This window comes from Pestalotiopsis fici, assembly GCF_000516985.1.
Source record: "Pestalotiopsis fici W106-1 unplaced genomic scaffold PFICI_Scf_10, whole genome shotgun sequence".
In the NCBI taxonomy this organism is placed as follows: Eukaryota; Fungi; Ascomycota; class Sordariomycetes; order Amphisphaeriales; family Sporocadaceae; genus Pestalotiopsis; species Pestalotiopsis fici.
Genome location: NW_006917100.1, coordinates 2001542 through 2017463, shown reverse-complemented (window position 1 = coordinate 2017463; position 15922 = coordinate 2001542). Strand labels below are relative to the sequence as shown.

Below are 15922 nucleotides of genomic sequence, written 5' to 3'. Positions count from 1 at the left end.
AATAGGGGCCAGGCCTGCTCTAGGTAGGTAGGTATACACACCACAAAGTCATGGAGACCTTGTCGTATACTATATACACAATGATCAACAAACAGTATCCAGGTTCCCCCAAGTAATCACCGCTTACATCACCCCGCTCCCAGACGCATCTATCATCGGGTCTTGGCCCATCATGTCATGAGTTAGAAACCACCATGGACGGCTCATTATACCGGGACATCTTCCATCAACTCCAGTGCGCCCTCCCGTCCAACCGTGATAATAACGTCGCCCAATGTTTTTGTGACGAATCCAGCCTCGCAGTATGTGAAATAATACTGAAATCATGTTAGCGAATCGACCAATCGTGATAAATAGACAGACTCAATCTGTGGGTGTGGATCACTTACCTCCCATTTTCGCCTGAACACGTCAATTTCGTCCTGAGTCATGTCTGGGTGCTCCAGCTTCAACGCTGGCCTAATCTTGGACTCAAAGTTCCCCAAGAACTTTTCTTTCCAAAGTCGCAAGGCTTTTGCATAGTGACCACCAATGTTCTCGACTTTCTCGACAATCAATGTCCCGTTTGACTCGGTATTGATATGATTCAGTAGCTGCGTAATGCAGGGCAGATGACCACCTGGGAAAATGTGCTTGTTGATGAAACTGTATCTGTGGTGAGTCCCATGCGCATTCATATTTTCTGATATTGACTTACTCTTCGCTTTTTGAATATGCCTCATATCTCCCTTCGGGCATTGTGATGCATTGAAAGGCAGCGATACCGCCATCCTTCTTCAGCAGTCGGTTAATGTGCGAAAAGTATGTCGCCAGAAACTCTTTTCCCACCGCCTCCAACATCTCAATTGAGACAATCTTGTCGTAAGGCTTCTCGGGAATCGGGAGTTTTCGGTAGTCCATCAGCTTCACTTCAATCTTGTCGGCAAACCCGGCGGCTCTAATGCGCTCTTCGGCCAGCTGCTTCTGCTCCTTTGACAGGGTGAGGCTCGTGACGCGGCACCCAGTCTGTCGGACCGCTGCAATCGCAAACGAGCCCCAGCCAGTTCCAATCTCGAGGACGTGGTCGGATCCCTTGATCTTCGTACCATCGATAAATCGCTGCAACTTTGTCCCTTGAGCGTCCTCCAGGGTCTCGTTGGGCGCCAGTCCTCTCGGCTTCCAGATTGGACACGAGTATGTCATGTCATCTGACAGGAAAGCTGCAAACATGTCATTGCTAATATCGTAATGCGCCTGAATGTTGAGAAGCGCGTTGGACAAGGTATTCGTGTTGCGCGCAATGCTAGTGATGGCCCCAGACAGTGCAGAGAACAGGGTTGTTCCATTGCTCATCTGATCTCTATTCAGAATGAAAAGCTGCGCCAACTTGTCAGAATAACAATCGCCAAGCCAAGAACTGGAGGGAGATGAGTTTGACAGACCTTGAAGAACGCTGTTAGATCGGCGCATTCAAACTCGCCCAGCATATATGACTCGGCAAATCCCATGTCGGCAAACAAGAACAGGCGCATCCAAAAGGCGTCGCTGTTCACCACGATCTCCACCCGTGGGATGCTGTCGGCCCTTCTCTCCGCATACTCGGCGCCATTCAGCTCGGTCGTCTTTGAGCTGAGCTTTTGGCCATAATACTGTCGTGTACCTGCCGGCTTGTCCACGAGCAACAGCGTGCCGACTTCAATCTTGGAAAAAACCGAGTCAATCGCTGGCTTGGCCACGGCCAGGGCGGGTTCCCAAGTTAGGCTGCCTAGAGTACCGCGTGCAATATCCGCACAGCGTGTAAATGGCCGAACCACAAATGCCGGTAACGATGGCGCCATAATTACAACTCAATGTGCGCGATTGACGCCAGAGTACACAGAGTAATTGGCGAGAATGTCGTGTTGGTTGGTCAATGAGCAACGGAGGTGCAAGATAGAAGAGAAAGGAAAGTATAAGTGGTGTACCCGTTGATCTCAGTTGCCGGAGAGAGAAGAACGGCGATACTGTCTCACGGAATAAGTGGTCGTGACGTTCAGCAGTGTCAAGTAAGCCCAATGTGGGGTTCTCGAGTGCTTCCTAGCGATTGTGTCTCAACGTATACGCACGATAGAGGCTCGTAGGAGTCAAGATAGTGGAGGGAGAGCTGTAAACACTACGGGCAAGACAGGTCACACTAGATGCGCAGAACGACGAGGACGACATTACTTTAAAAACAGAGTTCAAGCCCGGCAGACATGCCTGTGTACTCAGCTAGCCCCGCGTCCGGGGACCGCAGATCATGCTTGATTACAAGAATACCGTAGAGGGAGAAGTTGCTTGCTGCAACCATGCGCACAGATAGGATCCATGTCTGTTACCGGCCATCGAGGTGACGGGCGCATCGTAGACGTGCTTGTGAGATCGTTGATTCATCAAGGGTTTAGGGCACTTTTGGCCAAAGTGGAGAACTACCCGGCAGCTTCGGACATGGATACTGAGAACGGATGAGCAAAGGGCCGCCCATCTTCCTGTTTCGAAACAGGACAAGCTTCGTGCAACAGGCGACCCAGATGGGCCAGGGATCGTAATATCTGTGAGCTCGACACAATGGCGTCGTCCGCTTGAGCCGCCTGCGAGATCGACCAGTCACTTCCTCCTACTTGAGTATACAGTAGTGCAACCATTGGTGCGTCAAATTTCGTAACAATTGGGGTGAACTACCAGTAACACAGTGTCTCTCCCAGTCAATTATAATGTCCCCGGAATGGAGCAGACATATTGTATGTAACTTGGTCACTTTCAAGCCTCCGGCCGAAGAGCAATTGATAGTGTGCGCGATGGGCACCACTCGAGGGAAATCTTAATCATATACCTAACCGAGATGTATCGTGTAACCCACGATCGGGTAGGTGCAAGGTTAGCTGCAGCATCGTGAGGGCGCTTGGCTCACAATCTTGGCTTATTTGGGCTGAACCGTAACGCCAATATCTTAGTGCAAGATGTCAATTGTTTCTTCTGTCTTGTCTGTGCCTCATCTGTGCGAAGAGCATGGGCACAAATTCAAAGTGAAAATAACTGCTCCTTGAATATGAGTACCAACATGTTTTCCCCCCTTTCCCTCAATTTGCTTCAAGTCCCATCTCATGAGAGGAATCAAGTGTCGCGACGGCAAGACGATTGGTAGGGTTGTAACTGCCGAGAATCCTCTGTGAGCAGAGATTGGATCTATGATCGCTACACTATCAACATCCCGAGCTTAGCTGGAATTGACCACGATCTAATACCCACTGCCGGCGCATCTTGGAGTCCGAAGACCGATTTTTTCAAAGTCGATGGAAAATTACCATTATTTGTTACGGGAAATGCCGGCAGTTTGAATCGGCCGAACAAGTAGGCAAATGCTCTTATACTACAGAGTACTTAGTGAGCTGTGTTCAAGGTGCGCAATTCACATCATTCAAGATAGCCCACGAAAGAGTTCATTGAGCACAACAGTACCTGTAAACATAAATTATTCGTTCCTAACCCATCATCAATCAGATCATACATGTCTGAATCAAAGTAATGTGATATACTGTCTTACTATTGGGGAAACGTCGGCTGAATATCATTCAAAGCACTTGAATACATAGGTAGGACGATTCTCATCTATTCAGGCGACTCTTGGCGATCAAGCTGGAAAAAAGCATAATAAACCTATTTTTGCTTCTCACTCGCTTTTCGCATTTAGAATTAACCCAACACTTGAACGAATAAGGGCATCGAGTCGCTTCACTTAACCTGCGTAGATGGTGGCCTACCTTGATGCCGTGTGCCACACCAGACTTCAGTGGGTGTGAACCGAGTCGAGTTCCCGTACCCACGGAACCTATCGCGCTATAATTAGAACCACCATATTCTGCACCCGTCGCGTCAAATCCGCTTGCACTTAACGCGTCGCATCAGTATTCCGTAACACAACGCGACTTCGCTATCGATTAAGAAGTGTTTGGCTTCACGTCAACGTTTGCTCCAACTGAATACATATCAAACCACCTTTGCGATGTCTCAACCAATCCTGACCGTTTCTTCTGCCACTTCTCGATCAAAGAAAGCGCAGGTCAATCTGCTACCATGCCGCGTGCACCACGATGGCAGCATCAACTCGATCGAGCCGTACTGGAAACCGACTGAAAATGGAGGTAAGGCGACCTCGTACCTATGATGAATCCACAGACCAGTATCGCTGATGCTCCTGATATAGACAATCTCAAGACTGCGTACATAAGGGGCCGCAAGCTGCATGGCAAGACCGTCAAGCTACCCGCTGGTTACTATGGATCTGTAGTCGAGAAGGGGGAGACGAAACGTGAGACGCCCGGATCAACAGACGCGGTCAACGGAAACTTGGACGACGAGGAACTCGCGGATCCTATTGAGATTGCACCTCTGAGCAGCAAAGCCGATTTTGATGATCTCGTCATCTGGGGCCACGAGTCTACTGCTGACTCTGCAACGGATCCATATCTGAGAAGTATGGAGGAATGGGTATCATTTTCTGAACAGGTTTGTCCCCTCCTAACCGACATATTGTATGGGATTCATGCTAAGATTTCAAATAGCTTCACTCCTACTCTGGTGCGAAATAAGGTGGCGTGAATATTTTTACTTGAGCACTAGGATTATGTATTTGCATGGAATCGGCGTTTAGGAGTCGTGAATCAGTCATGATGAAAGACCATATTGGTCTGGGAATGCATCTACTTTCAAGGATGGGAATTTTTATAAATGAAGATAAAGGCCTCTGTAGAATAGACACGCTTTCCATCGTATCTTTATTTTGGCTTGAACGGGATCATACAACAAAGTTTCAGACGATTTACCTACTCATGTCCAGGGACCCAAGGTACATGTTAGGTATATCGCAATCGCGTTGGGCAGTTGCAAAAACACCATGGGTTACGCAGAAGATGCTAGCAGGCACTACAGGTAACTTGCCCCCCTGTAGCGACTTTTCATTAGCGCATCTCTCAAGGCTGCAAGCGCTAATCCCCAGCCTTGCCCCGCCAACGCTCAATTGATTTCTCTTTGTACATCACAAAACCTTACAAAGCACTTTCTAATCAGCATTTTCTTCAACTTTCATCATCAACTTATCATTGCATCAACGACGGTCTCATCATGAGTCCCGGGACTCTGAACGGCGACGCTCAGGTCGGGTCCGATGGACCGCGACAAAAGAGCAAAGCAACGCCCGATTCAATTCGAGTGGGCTGCATTGCCTGGGTCGAGAAGGGCGGACAAGCGCGCCGCGCCGAGATTTTGAGCATCAAGGACACGAAAAGCGGGCGTCAGTTCTACTGCAACTTTGACAACTTCAACAAGCGACTCGACGAATGGGTTCCTGTCAAGCGAATAGATTTCGAGCAGGACGTCGAGTGGCCGAACCCCGACAAGGACAAGCCAAAGGATGGAAAGAACAAGAAAGCTCCCTCTGGGGGAACCAAGAAAAATGCCGTCTCCAAGAAGGCGCAAAAGCGACCAGGCAAGAGGGAGCAGAGTGTCGCCTCCGAAGCCGTCACCCCCCATCCCGACTTTGCCGACTCAATGCGCACGTCAAAAGCGCCGTCGACGCCTAGAGATATCGAGGTCAAGGCTGGCGAGACACCTGCAGCCGGCGGCGATGACATGGATGTAGATGACGACGTTGCTACCCCTGGCATCAAGAAGGAAGAAGAAGAGTTCAGTCGTGAGGCCGAAATAGAAAAGCTTAGGACGGGTGGATCTATGACTCAAAACCCGACCGAGCTTGCCAGAATACGGAATATTTCCAAAGTACAATTCGGCCGCTACGATCTCTTCCCCTGGTACTTTTCGCCGTACCCAGAGTCCTTCACGCAGGAAGATGTCATCTTCATCTGCGAGTTCTGTCTCCTGTACTATGGCGACCAAAAGTCCTTCCACCGGCACAGAGCAAAGTGCACACTACAGCACCCCCCGGGAAACGAAATATATCGCGACGACTATGTTTCCTTTTTTGAAATCGACGGAAGGCGACAACGGACGTGGTGCCGAAACCTGTGCTTGCTTTCCAAGATGTTTCTTGACCACAAGACTCTATACTATGATGTGGACCCATTCTTATTCTACGTAATGACGCAGAAGTCTGAGAAAGGGCATCATCTCGTCGGTTACTTCTCCAAAGAGAAAGAATGTGCAGATGGTTATAATGTTGCATGTATCTTGACTCTGCCACAGTACCAGAGAAAGGGATTTGGACGACTGCTTATCCAATTTTCTTACGAATTGTCAAAGATTGAAGGGAGGCAAGGCTCTCCTGAAAAGCCGCTTTCGGATTTGGGTCTCCTGAGTTATCGGCAGTACTGGTCCGAGAATATATTGGACTTGCTGATGGACAGCAATGAACGTGACGAGAAAGTCAGCATCGAATCTATCTCCCAATCGTTGTCCATGACTCATCAGGACGTGGAGCATACATTGCAGGCATTGAAGATGCAGGTGTACCACAAGGGAGAACACAAGCTGGTCATTCCGCAAAGGCTGATAGAGCAGAGAGAAAAGTCGAAACTCAAGCAAAAACATTTGATTGACTCGGAGCGCATTCAGTGGAAGCCTCCCATTTTCACAGCTGCCAACAGGACTTGGGGTTGGTAGACACCACGAAGAAAGATTAGGAAACGCAAAGGGAACAAGAAAAATGAGCAAACCAAGGAAAACAAATCAAGAAAAGCAAACAAATGCCGGCCCAAATCATTTGGTGTCAATTATCCATTGCGTGATCTTGTCAGGGGGGATCGGGATGACGGATGGTCTCACGATGAATGCAACAACAAATGGAGCTCTCAGTGGTATGGAGCAAGAAAAGACCGTTTGGCGTTTCTGTTTTTGGCTTGATGGCACGTTAGGAATGAATAGATACCCCCAGCGAAAATATCAATTTCGTAACATGATTACATTATCTTTTTGGCTGTCATGTTTTTGAGTTTAAGCCACAAATGGGTGACATTCTAACTAGCGAACTCTGGATGTCTACTGCCCGGACATGGCTCTTCTCCACTCGCTCGATAGGACCCCTCTTATTCAAGCATCATCACATGAACGATATCGGAACACCCAAGGAGATACCTGACTGGGTAACTGACGAGAAGACTGATAGAGAGTATACCATTATTAGTCACAGGACTCACGGCTAGTCAATGAACAAATACTTGAAAAACACCAAGACCCCTCCTGCACTATTCAATTCATTCTCACGCCTTCGGCTGCCGTCATCGATAGTATCGATAGTACAAAAGCGCAATATGGCGACCGCTCAGCCGGTAAGTAGGCCGCCCGCCAATGCATCGCATCTGGACAATTCCAATTCTGCGTTGAAGCCCATAAATCTCCTTCGTGGCTGGCCTGCACCCTCACTTTTGCCAGCTGCTGCCCTCCAATCCGCCTCGGCGTCCGTCCTTTCTGACCCCAGCATATCGGTCCCGGCCCTCCAATATGGACCAGACCCGGGGTTCCAGCCGCTGAGGGAGCAATTGGCGGGGTGGCTCTCGGAATTCTATGGCACAGACGAGACCGCCGACCGGATCGCCGTCACCGGTGGTGCATCGCAGAGCGTGGCCTGTATCCTACAGAGCTACACGGACCCGAGCTACACGCAGGCCGTGTGGATGGTTGCGCCGTGCTACTTTCTCGCCTGCCCCATCTTCCGGGACTCTGGGTTCAACGGCCGGCTGCACGCCGTGCCCGAGGATAACGAGGGCATCGACCTCGAGTTCCTTGGCCGGGAAATTGCCAAGCTCGAGGCCGATAGCTATGGCCGGGACGGAACCTCGGGTCCGCGGTACAAGGACCCCAAACCCTACCGCAAGATTTACCGTCACATATTTTACTGCGTCCCCTCCTTCTCCAACCCCTCGGGCAAGACCATGAGTCTGGCGCGGCGGCGCGGCCTCGTCGAGCTGGCCCGCGAGTGGGATGCCCTGGTGATCTGCGACGACGTATATGACATGCTGCAGTGGCCGCTGATCCCGGCGACGAACCTCTCCCCGGAACTCCACACCGCCGAGCATCCCTCGCGGCTCACGACGTCGGTGCTGCCGCGGCTGGTGGACATTGACACGCAGCTCGGGCGCAGCCGGCACGACCCCGTCGGGCAGCACTTTGGCCACGCCGTGAGCAACGGGAGCTTCTCCAAGCTCGTCGGGCCGGGCATGCGGACGGGCTGGGTCGACGCGACGCCCGATTTCGCCCTGGGCGTTGCGCAGACGGGCTCGACAAAGTCGGGCGGCGCCCCGAGCCAGTTCTCTGCCGCCGTGCTGTCGGCGCTACTGGGCAGCGGGGGCTTGGCCCGGCATATCGAGGAGAACCTCAAGCCGGCCTACCAGCGACGGCATGCCCTCATCATGGATGCGGTGCGGCGGTTCCTCGTCCCCCTGGGCGCCGAAGTGCGGGCCAACAGTCTCGAGGGCGGCGATGGGGAGCGAGAGCACATTTTTGGCGGCTACTTTATCTGGATACACTTTCCTGGGGGACCCAGTACAAAATTGATCAGTGATCGCTGCCGAGAGGAGAATCTGGCGATTGGCGCCGGCGCCCTTTTTGAGGTGCAGGGCGACGAGGACGCCGTCCGGCTAGACAAGGACATCCGACTGTGTTTTGCATGGGAGGACGAAGAGGATCTGGTTGAGGGTGTGGAAAGACTTGCGAAAGTGGTTGATGCCATACAAAAAGGTGGTGAACACGCGGCTAGTAAAAGAAAGGCACCAAGTGATGAAAACGACGATGCGGATCAGTTCAAGTAACCCAGCCAAATTGTATTAGAGTCTGTAAATAAAAAGAAAATCACATTCGCCGTGAACAACACAGCGACAGTCCATTGCAGCAAAGCCCAGGGAAACGTAAGATGATGTCCATGTAACAGACAGCTCTGCTTGAGAAAACTGGTGTAGACCTTTCGTTATATAGGATTTGTGGAAATGTGACACGATCGATATATTCAATGATCTTGATTCGAGTTGAGCGGAGGCTTCATTTACCCTCGAGTTGGTCCAGCTTAGCCTTTGGGCTTTGGTTATTGACGAGATTTGCTAAAATGTATATGTAACATTGTTCTTGAACTTTTCAAAAGGCGGCAGACTTGCCAATTTAATTGATTTATTGCTCAACATTCGTGCCTAGCATGGACTCGTGCTTTGCCTGAACATTCGTTGCTTCTAGAGTAGGAATGTAGTGATCTTTTGCCACGTCGCCTTTAGTTCATATCTCATACGGTGAGGCGTCCTTGAAGATCAAGTGTGGCTTCCTCTTCGCAATATCCAGAATAGTAGTAGCAAATACACCATTGGCCCACGCGAACCAACTTCTTGTATAGGATATAACACTGTTGACATCCACACTTTCGTGGACCAGACCAAGTCTGCTCGATTTGAGGACAAAGTCAATACACTCGGTAATCTCCGTGTCATTATCTGATGTTTGAGCTTGTACCAATAAACTCATTGGCCAAGCATTTTGGAGCCCAATATGTGGTCCTATACAACGTTAGAAGAGAGCCCCGAGCAAAGAATGGGAAAATTGACATACCTCCAATACCATGAAAGCCCTTGCCGGTCAGATAATATGGATTAGACTCCTTGGCAAGGAGCATCTTTCGCGTGTTCTTGTAGGTTTCGTCGTCTTTGCTAACGAATCCCATCAGGGGCAGCGCCAGGAGCGAAGGGTAGTTGGCATCGTCCATGAGAATGGATGAACCGTACCCGTCAACCTCGTAAGCAAATACATTTCCAAACTTCTTGTGTGGGACCACGCCGTGTTCCCAGATGCCCTTTGTGATCGTCTCACTCCACGTGCTCACTTCCTCGGCAATCTTGTCCTTACCAGCCTTCTTCAGCATGGCAGCTGTTCTCTTCAACTCTGTAGCCATTTGTGCATTTGCTGGTATGAAGAATCCAAGAATAGTAGCATCATCGCTTGGTCTGAAGGCGGATCTTACAAGACCGGTGCCGTAATTCAGAGGATTTCCAACGCCGCGCAGGTTTAGCGTCTCAGTTCCCGTGTCCGTTTGACGTTGGAAAGTGTAGTCGTTCCTCCAGTAGCGGCCCGAAACAGGGTCAAAGGTTGGCTGCGACTGTTGGTCGAGAACATTAAGTACTGTCTGCAGGGCCAAGAACCATCTTCCATTCAAGTGATCCGTCGACCCTGTATGCTCGTAGAAATTGTTGCCCAAAGCTAGGAAATGTGCAAGAGAGTCCAGCTCATACTTGCATTCGAATACGGCGGATGGGTCATAAGCCGGATGGACAATATCGTTTTGGCCGTTTTGGCTAACGGGCAAACCGCTGATTGGCGGGGGCTGGAAGGCATTACAGTAAGGCGATTCTATCACATATTCGGACTGGGTGTTGACAGCTCCCAAGAACAGCTGAAATATCGCAGGATCCTTTTTTGCCAGTGGCAAGTAAGGGGTGAGCTGATTCGTAGAGTCCCGCAGCCATTCGGCAATGATGTCGCCCGTGATTATGAATGAATGAGGACCCTCCCACTTGTTATCACCTGCATCGCTCTTTTTGCTCTTGGATTTCGCAGCCGTGGCAGTCCCGTCCGTATGGAACTTGACAGTAGTGTCTGTGGTAGATGGGAATGCATTTTCGAAGAGGCGCGCCAGATCTGGGTCAATCATTCGCGACGTCACTTCCTCAATGACCTTTTCAATCGCATCCGAGTGAAAGGTGCGGCATTGGGGGGCAGGTCGCTGGAATGGGAGCTCTAGAGGTCCTGCGCTATACGGCCGACTGCAATAATAATAGAATCAGCTCCAGGTTTCCCTTAGGCATTTTGCTGATCATCTTCTGGGCAGAGGAAAACATACTGAGGGTACATCGAGTACTGTGTATAGTCTGGACAAGCTTCAGCATACTGGAATCCGTCGTTGATGGGCTGTTGCTCAGAGCCATATCGCTGGGCGTTGACTGGATCCAGCATCAGCAAGCCCAGAACTGCTGGGCCGAGCAATTGCGCCATGTTGGAGGATTGAGGGAAAAGAGCAAAGACGCCCCGTGTCTCACAAGTCGAGCATTGATGATGATGGAAAAGGAGGTCAAGTAAATAATAGGAAACAGAGGACACAGTTAACTGTCGCGGCAGTGAGGTTTGTTTCAATGGTTGCAACCCGTCCGCTGCTACTGCCCGCCCACCTGCCGTTGTGGATGGCCAGGTATGACCTAATGCTTCGCTGGGAAAGACCCACGAGAGCTTTAGGTCAGGGGTCCAGGTCTCTAGCAGGGGTTGCTGCAGGTGTCGTTTTGGGGCACGCGGCCGGGTTGCGGGCTTCTTACAGCGGACCTAGGACCCGCCTGCCGTTGCGCGACACTGTGAATGCGACAGTCTCCGTCGGAAGCTGTCATAGTAGCTCATCACCAATTGGCACAAGCTCCATGATACGTTACTATTGAAAGGTCCCTGCCTGGTTGGATACCATGTAAATGCGATAATAAATCATGGACTTGGAGATGAACATAGGATATCACACTAATCTCACAATAAAATATTATCTCTACCACCTTTTTCACAGAAGATCGAATCGAGGACTTTAGAGAAGCATGAAAGGAAGTCTCGGAAGTACCCAAGGGCAAGCAAGAGTCGGTCACCGATCTTTGCTGGGACGATGTACATACACCATGTATTTTTGTATTTAGGCTTGTTCATCAGTCATGATTGAATAAATGTGACTGACGTCCAAATATATAGAATAAAGGTTCGAAATGGTTATTTATTCAACGATACAAGCTTCGTCAAATGTTGTCTTTGATTCACGTTTGCATGTGATCGACCATTTTCATATGGTAATATTTGGCCCGTGCAACTACGCTTCCAGCATCCAGCATCATTGAAAAAAGCCTCGAGATACTTGCGACTCTCCACTGGCCCCAGATCTCCGCCGAAGAAACCATCACAGCTGCCTCAATTTTCACCATTGAGTCAGCACAATGGCTCTCTGTGGCCTTAAATTACCCCCTTGAATCTTGAACATTACTATCATACCATTAAACTTCCTTCCAAACACTGCTTCGGCCATGTTTGCTCGCGCAATCCCACGAGCGACCGGCTCGCGTGCCGTCCACTCCACCGTGCCCTTCACCTTCCGCGGCATGGCTTCGTCGACACGCCGAGCGCCCCGGGAGAAGATCCCCTCGTCATCGATTCGGATCCTCCGCAGCGTCGACTCCGTCCGGGCATGGCGCCGCCCGCACCTGCTCGACCACCGACTCGTCTCGCTCGTGCCGACCATGGGCGCCCTGCACCGCGGGCATCTGGCGCTGATCCGCGCCGCCGCCCGGGAAACCCACCATGTGGTGGTCTCCATATACGTCAACCCAGCGCAATTTGGTGTCAAGGAAGACCTGGCGAGCTATCCCGTGACTTGGGACAGCGACTGCCGGATTCTGGCCGAGCTGGATCGTGAGCTCGCCGACGACGGCGGCAATCTCGGCCGGATCAGCGCCGTCTTTGCGCCGACCACCGCCGATATGTACCCCTCCGGCTTTCCGGGCCAGGAGATTGACTCCAAGGGCTCATTTGTGACACTCACGCCCGTGGGTGAGGTTCTCGAGGGTGCAAGCAGACCGACCTTCTTCCGTGGCGTCGCCACCGTCTGCATGAAACTCTTCAACATTGTACAGCCCGAAAAGGTGTACTTTGGCCAGAAGGATGTGCAGCAAACGGTGGTGATCCGTAAGATGGTCAAGGACTTCATGATGCCAATTGATGTGCAGATTGAAGCGACGGAAAGAGAGGCCGATGGCCTTGCGCTCAGCTCCCGAAACGTATACCTCGGCGAGAGAAGGAGAAAGGTAGCAACTGTGCTGAACCGCGCTCTCAGGGCAGCAGAAAAGGAGTACGCAAACGGAAAGCGAGACCGAGAGTCGATACTGGGCGCTGCCAGCAAGGTTACGACAGATATCCTCAACGAGCAAATGGCACTGGCTCCGGAACAAAGGGTCAAGTACGAGGTCGACTACATTGCCTTGTCCGATCCGGACACAATGGTGGAGCTGACAGAAGTCGACTCGACCAAGGGCGGTATTCTGAGTGGAGCAGTCAAGATGCTGCCGGTCGAGTCACCGCAACCAGGAGAGGATCTCGGTCACAGCGGTGGCCCCTCAGTAAGGCTGATTGACAATATTGTCCTCAGGCCAACTGCATAAACATGCGCATGATAGAAAGAATCTATACCCACTTAATGAATTATATTGATAGACGGGTACTTCATTGGTCTATTCCCCACCATTCCTTCCTCAAGCATTGGATTCAGGGACAGTATCGACTCGAGTCAAGCCGAGAGTCTTTTCAGTATTCCTCAAAACCTCTTCCTGCAACTTCTCTTCCGCATCCTTTCCATCAAGAACAGCTGCCGTCTCCTCCAAGCTCAACTTGCCCGTCTCTACGAACAGGAAGTAGACAACAATGACTTCAACAAACAGCCAAACGTCGTAGGTAATGTAGAATTTCCATCCGCTGTTCGTGACACCAATTGGGTTTGCATATTGGTTGAAGATGAGCGCCAGCGCCACAAAGAAGTTGTACAGTACCAGGCCCCTAGCGCGAAGGTTGAATGGCAGAATCTCAACAACGTATGTCACCTGCAATGCGCCCCAGCCCATGGCAAAGATGGCTTGGTATAGGAAAATCATGGCCACGACGCCTTGAGCCATGCCAGACGGGCCACCAGTCCCATCCTCGTTCAAGTCCGTGGACATTTCATATCTGGCCTCGAGCGCGGTCCAGACGATGTAGACCATGAGACAGCCAATGGTCGAAGCCAGGAACAGAGTTCGTCTTCGGAAGCGGTTGACAAAGAAGGAGAATCCTAGGCCCCAAAGCATGGACCACAGCGTCATGAGTGCGTTGATCAAGGTCTGAGTGCTTTGAGAGGTGTATCCAATACTGTTGAGGATCAGAGTCAAATAGTAGGAGATCAGCCCATTTCCGCTCCACTGGCTGAAGAAACCAACCGCCAGAATGATGAAGAAGCGACGACGATTGCCTGGAGTAGAGAAAAAGGTCAGATAGGACGTTGTCCTGTTGGCTTCGTTTTCGAGGCGTAGCGCCGTCCGAATCTCCTCCATCTCGAGCGGGATCATGGGATCTGAAGCGTTTCCGTTGGCGTGGTACTTGACCACCAAATGCTCAGCTTCAGCATCTCGTTCTTTGGAGATGAGCCATCGCGGCGATTCCTCCACAAAAAAGCACAGGGCCAATTGCAACACACTGGATAGGGCTTGGAGGATGGAAGGGATTCTCCAAGCCCAGTTGCTCTCGATTCTGAAGGTTCCGTAGGTTGTCCAGGCCGCGACGAGGGCACCGAGACCCCACAGACTGTTGTAAATGGAGACCAAGGGTGCGCGCTGGCTTGGGTAGGCCAGCTCCATGATCAGCAATGGGGCAGCAGTAATGTTCAGAACGAGTCCTAGACCAATGATTCCACGGCCGGCGATGAACATGCCAGTATTTTGGGCGGCTGTTTGAAGAGCCACGCCAATGATGAGAACAAAGGCGCTTCCGAGCAGGGCGGGCTTACGGCCCCAGGTGTCACAGATCCAGGCGCAAAAGGGCATGCCGACTAGCTGGCCAACATTCTGGATGGCGTTCAAGAGCGCCAGATCGCTTGCGCCAGGGTTTCCGAATTCAGCGTTCCAAGTATCCAGTGATTGGAGACCATTCATCTACAAGCCGTCTCAGCGATCTGGAAAAAAAAAAAAAAAAGTCCAGACGTTTCTCAAGGGTAACTGGTTGCCTGGACTTACCATAGATCCATCGAATCCAGTGGCATAGGATGATATCAGAGAAAGCACCAGTATACAGTTCAACTTGACAATGCCACGATTGCGAAGCCATGACAGCGAGCCCCGCTGTACCGCGGCGTCCACGTTGATGGGGATGCCTTCAGCCATGTTGACGAATATGGGTTCTCTCTGAGCCTCGAGCCTTGAGCGCACAATCCAAATTGCTTTGGAAATCAGTGATCGCCAGCAATATGGAGAAGAGAACTATGAGTTTCCGGCCCTATCAGCAGGAATGCCGTCGGTGCAAACGCTTTGGATGAGGGTTTTCAAGTAGAATAGATCCTTGACCACCATTAAAGACTCTTTTAGGGAAGATTAGCGATAGAAGGTTGATGAGAGACCCATGCCGTTGGTAACGTGTCGGCCTAGATAGTGGCACCCTGTCTTATCTTATGGATAGAAGAGCTGAGAGATATCCCGTATCTCAAGCTTGATGCTCGATCACTCAAAGTGATGGACAGTATTGCGACTTCGGGGTGTTAGTGCTGTCAGCCATTTGTAACATTACAATTGGAGCGGAGCAAGTAACTAGATCCAGCCATGATAAGACGCATCATGGCACCGTCCCCGGTCGGTTTCTTTCGAAATGGTTCGAGCCAGCCCGTATGAGTGAAGAGCGCCAGCCGCCATGCCCAACATAGTTCCACGGTGCCGGCAAGGGTCCTTCGGAAGTGCCAAGGCGGCTCGACGGGGATCGCGGTACCGAGGAGACAAGGGTTTTGGGGTTGTCACTGGACTCGCACGCTATTGCGGTCTGGTAAATCACGGGTCCGTACTATGATCAAGACGTCAATTAAGTAATCGCTTCATCAGCTGGAAAAGCACTTATTTGTGGCATGGAATGATTGTCAATGCGATGCCACACGGAAGTCCTCTGGGTCTACAAAGTATGGACTTGCCCTATCTGAGGTTATCGCGTGTAGGTGGAGTTTGGCGGAAAACAACTGCGTACTATGTACTATACAAATCCGACATGGCAAACAGGCTCAACTTCCCCGCAAAATGACTCCCAGCTAGTGTCAGCTTGGTTCCAGGGCATGGCCTGGTCATTTCCGTAGACAAGATGCAGTGATCTCCCCCCCAAGAAACTTGGCAACCTCATTCAGCACCAAGCATAGGAACGCGAC

General features: G+C 51.0%; 7 protein-coding genes across 7 annotated transcripts; 4 read left to right on the top strand and 3 right to left on the bottom strand.

The window, feature by feature from the left end:
• Positions 1-206: 206 nt before the first annotated feature.
• PFICI_12850 (uncharacterized protein) lies at positions 207-1817 on the bottom strand (the record flags this gene model as incomplete). The annotated part of the gene is made up of 4 exons (XM_007841431.1): positions 207-317; positions 390-645; positions 698-1356; positions 1422-1817. The coding sequence occupies 4 exons, from the start codon at positions 1815-1817 to the stop codon at positions 207-209; spliced, it is 1422 nt and encodes a 473-aa protein (XP_007839622.1).
• Positions 1818-4000: 2183 nt separating this feature from the next.
• Positions 4001-4586, top strand: PFICI_12849 (uncharacterized protein; the record flags this gene model as incomplete). The annotated part of the gene is made up of 3 exons (XM_007841430.1): positions 4001-4139; positions 4202-4503; positions 4560-4586. The coding sequence occupies 3 exons, from the start codon at positions 4001-4003 to the stop codon at positions 4584-4586; spliced, it is 468 nt and encodes a 155-aa protein (XP_007839621.1).
• A 532-nt stretch (positions 4587-5118) lies between these two features.
• On the top strand, positions 5119-6612 carry PFICI_12848 (Histone acetyltransferase esa-1; the record flags this gene model as incomplete). Its single annotated transcript, XM_007841429.1, has 1 exon — positions 5119-6612. The coding sequence occupies one exon, from the start codon at positions 5119-5121 to the stop codon at positions 6610-6612; it is 1494 nt and encodes a 497-aa protein (XP_007839620.1).
• Positions 6613-7259: 647 nt separating this feature from the next.
• Positions 7260-8756, top strand: PFICI_12847 (uncharacterized protein; the record flags this gene model as incomplete). The annotated part of the gene is made up of 1 exon (XM_007841428.1): positions 7260-8756. The coding sequence occupies one exon, from the start codon at positions 7260-7262 to the stop codon at positions 8754-8756; it is 1497 nt and encodes a 498-aa protein (XP_007839619.1).
• Positions 8757-9210: 454 nt separating this feature from the next.
• On the bottom strand, positions 9211-10974 carry PFICI_12846 (uncharacterized protein; the record flags this gene model as incomplete). The annotated part of the gene is made up of 3 exons (XM_007841427.1): positions 9211-9485; positions 9538-10745; positions 10823-10974. The coding sequence occupies 3 exons, from the start codon at positions 10972-10974 to the stop codon at positions 9211-9213; spliced, it is 1635 nt and encodes a 544-aa protein (XP_007839618.1).
• A 1052-nt stretch (positions 10975-12026) lies between these two features.
• PFICI_12845 (uncharacterized protein) lies at positions 12027-13157 on the top strand (the record flags this gene model as incomplete). The annotated part of the gene is made up of 1 exon (XM_007841426.1): positions 12027-13157. The coding sequence occupies one exon, from the start codon at positions 12027-12029 to the stop codon at positions 13155-13157; it is 1131 nt and encodes a 376-aa protein (XP_007839617.1).
• A 90-nt stretch (positions 13158-13247) lies between these two features.
• Positions 13248-14903, bottom strand: PFICI_12844 (uncharacterized protein; the record flags this gene model as incomplete). Its single annotated transcript, XM_007841425.1, has 2 exons — positions 13248-14675; positions 14757-14903. The coding sequence occupies 2 exons, from the start codon at positions 14901-14903 to the stop codon at positions 13248-13250; spliced, it is 1575 nt and encodes a 524-aa protein (XP_007839616.1).
• Between the last annotated feature and the right edge of the window lie 1019 nt (positions 14904-15922).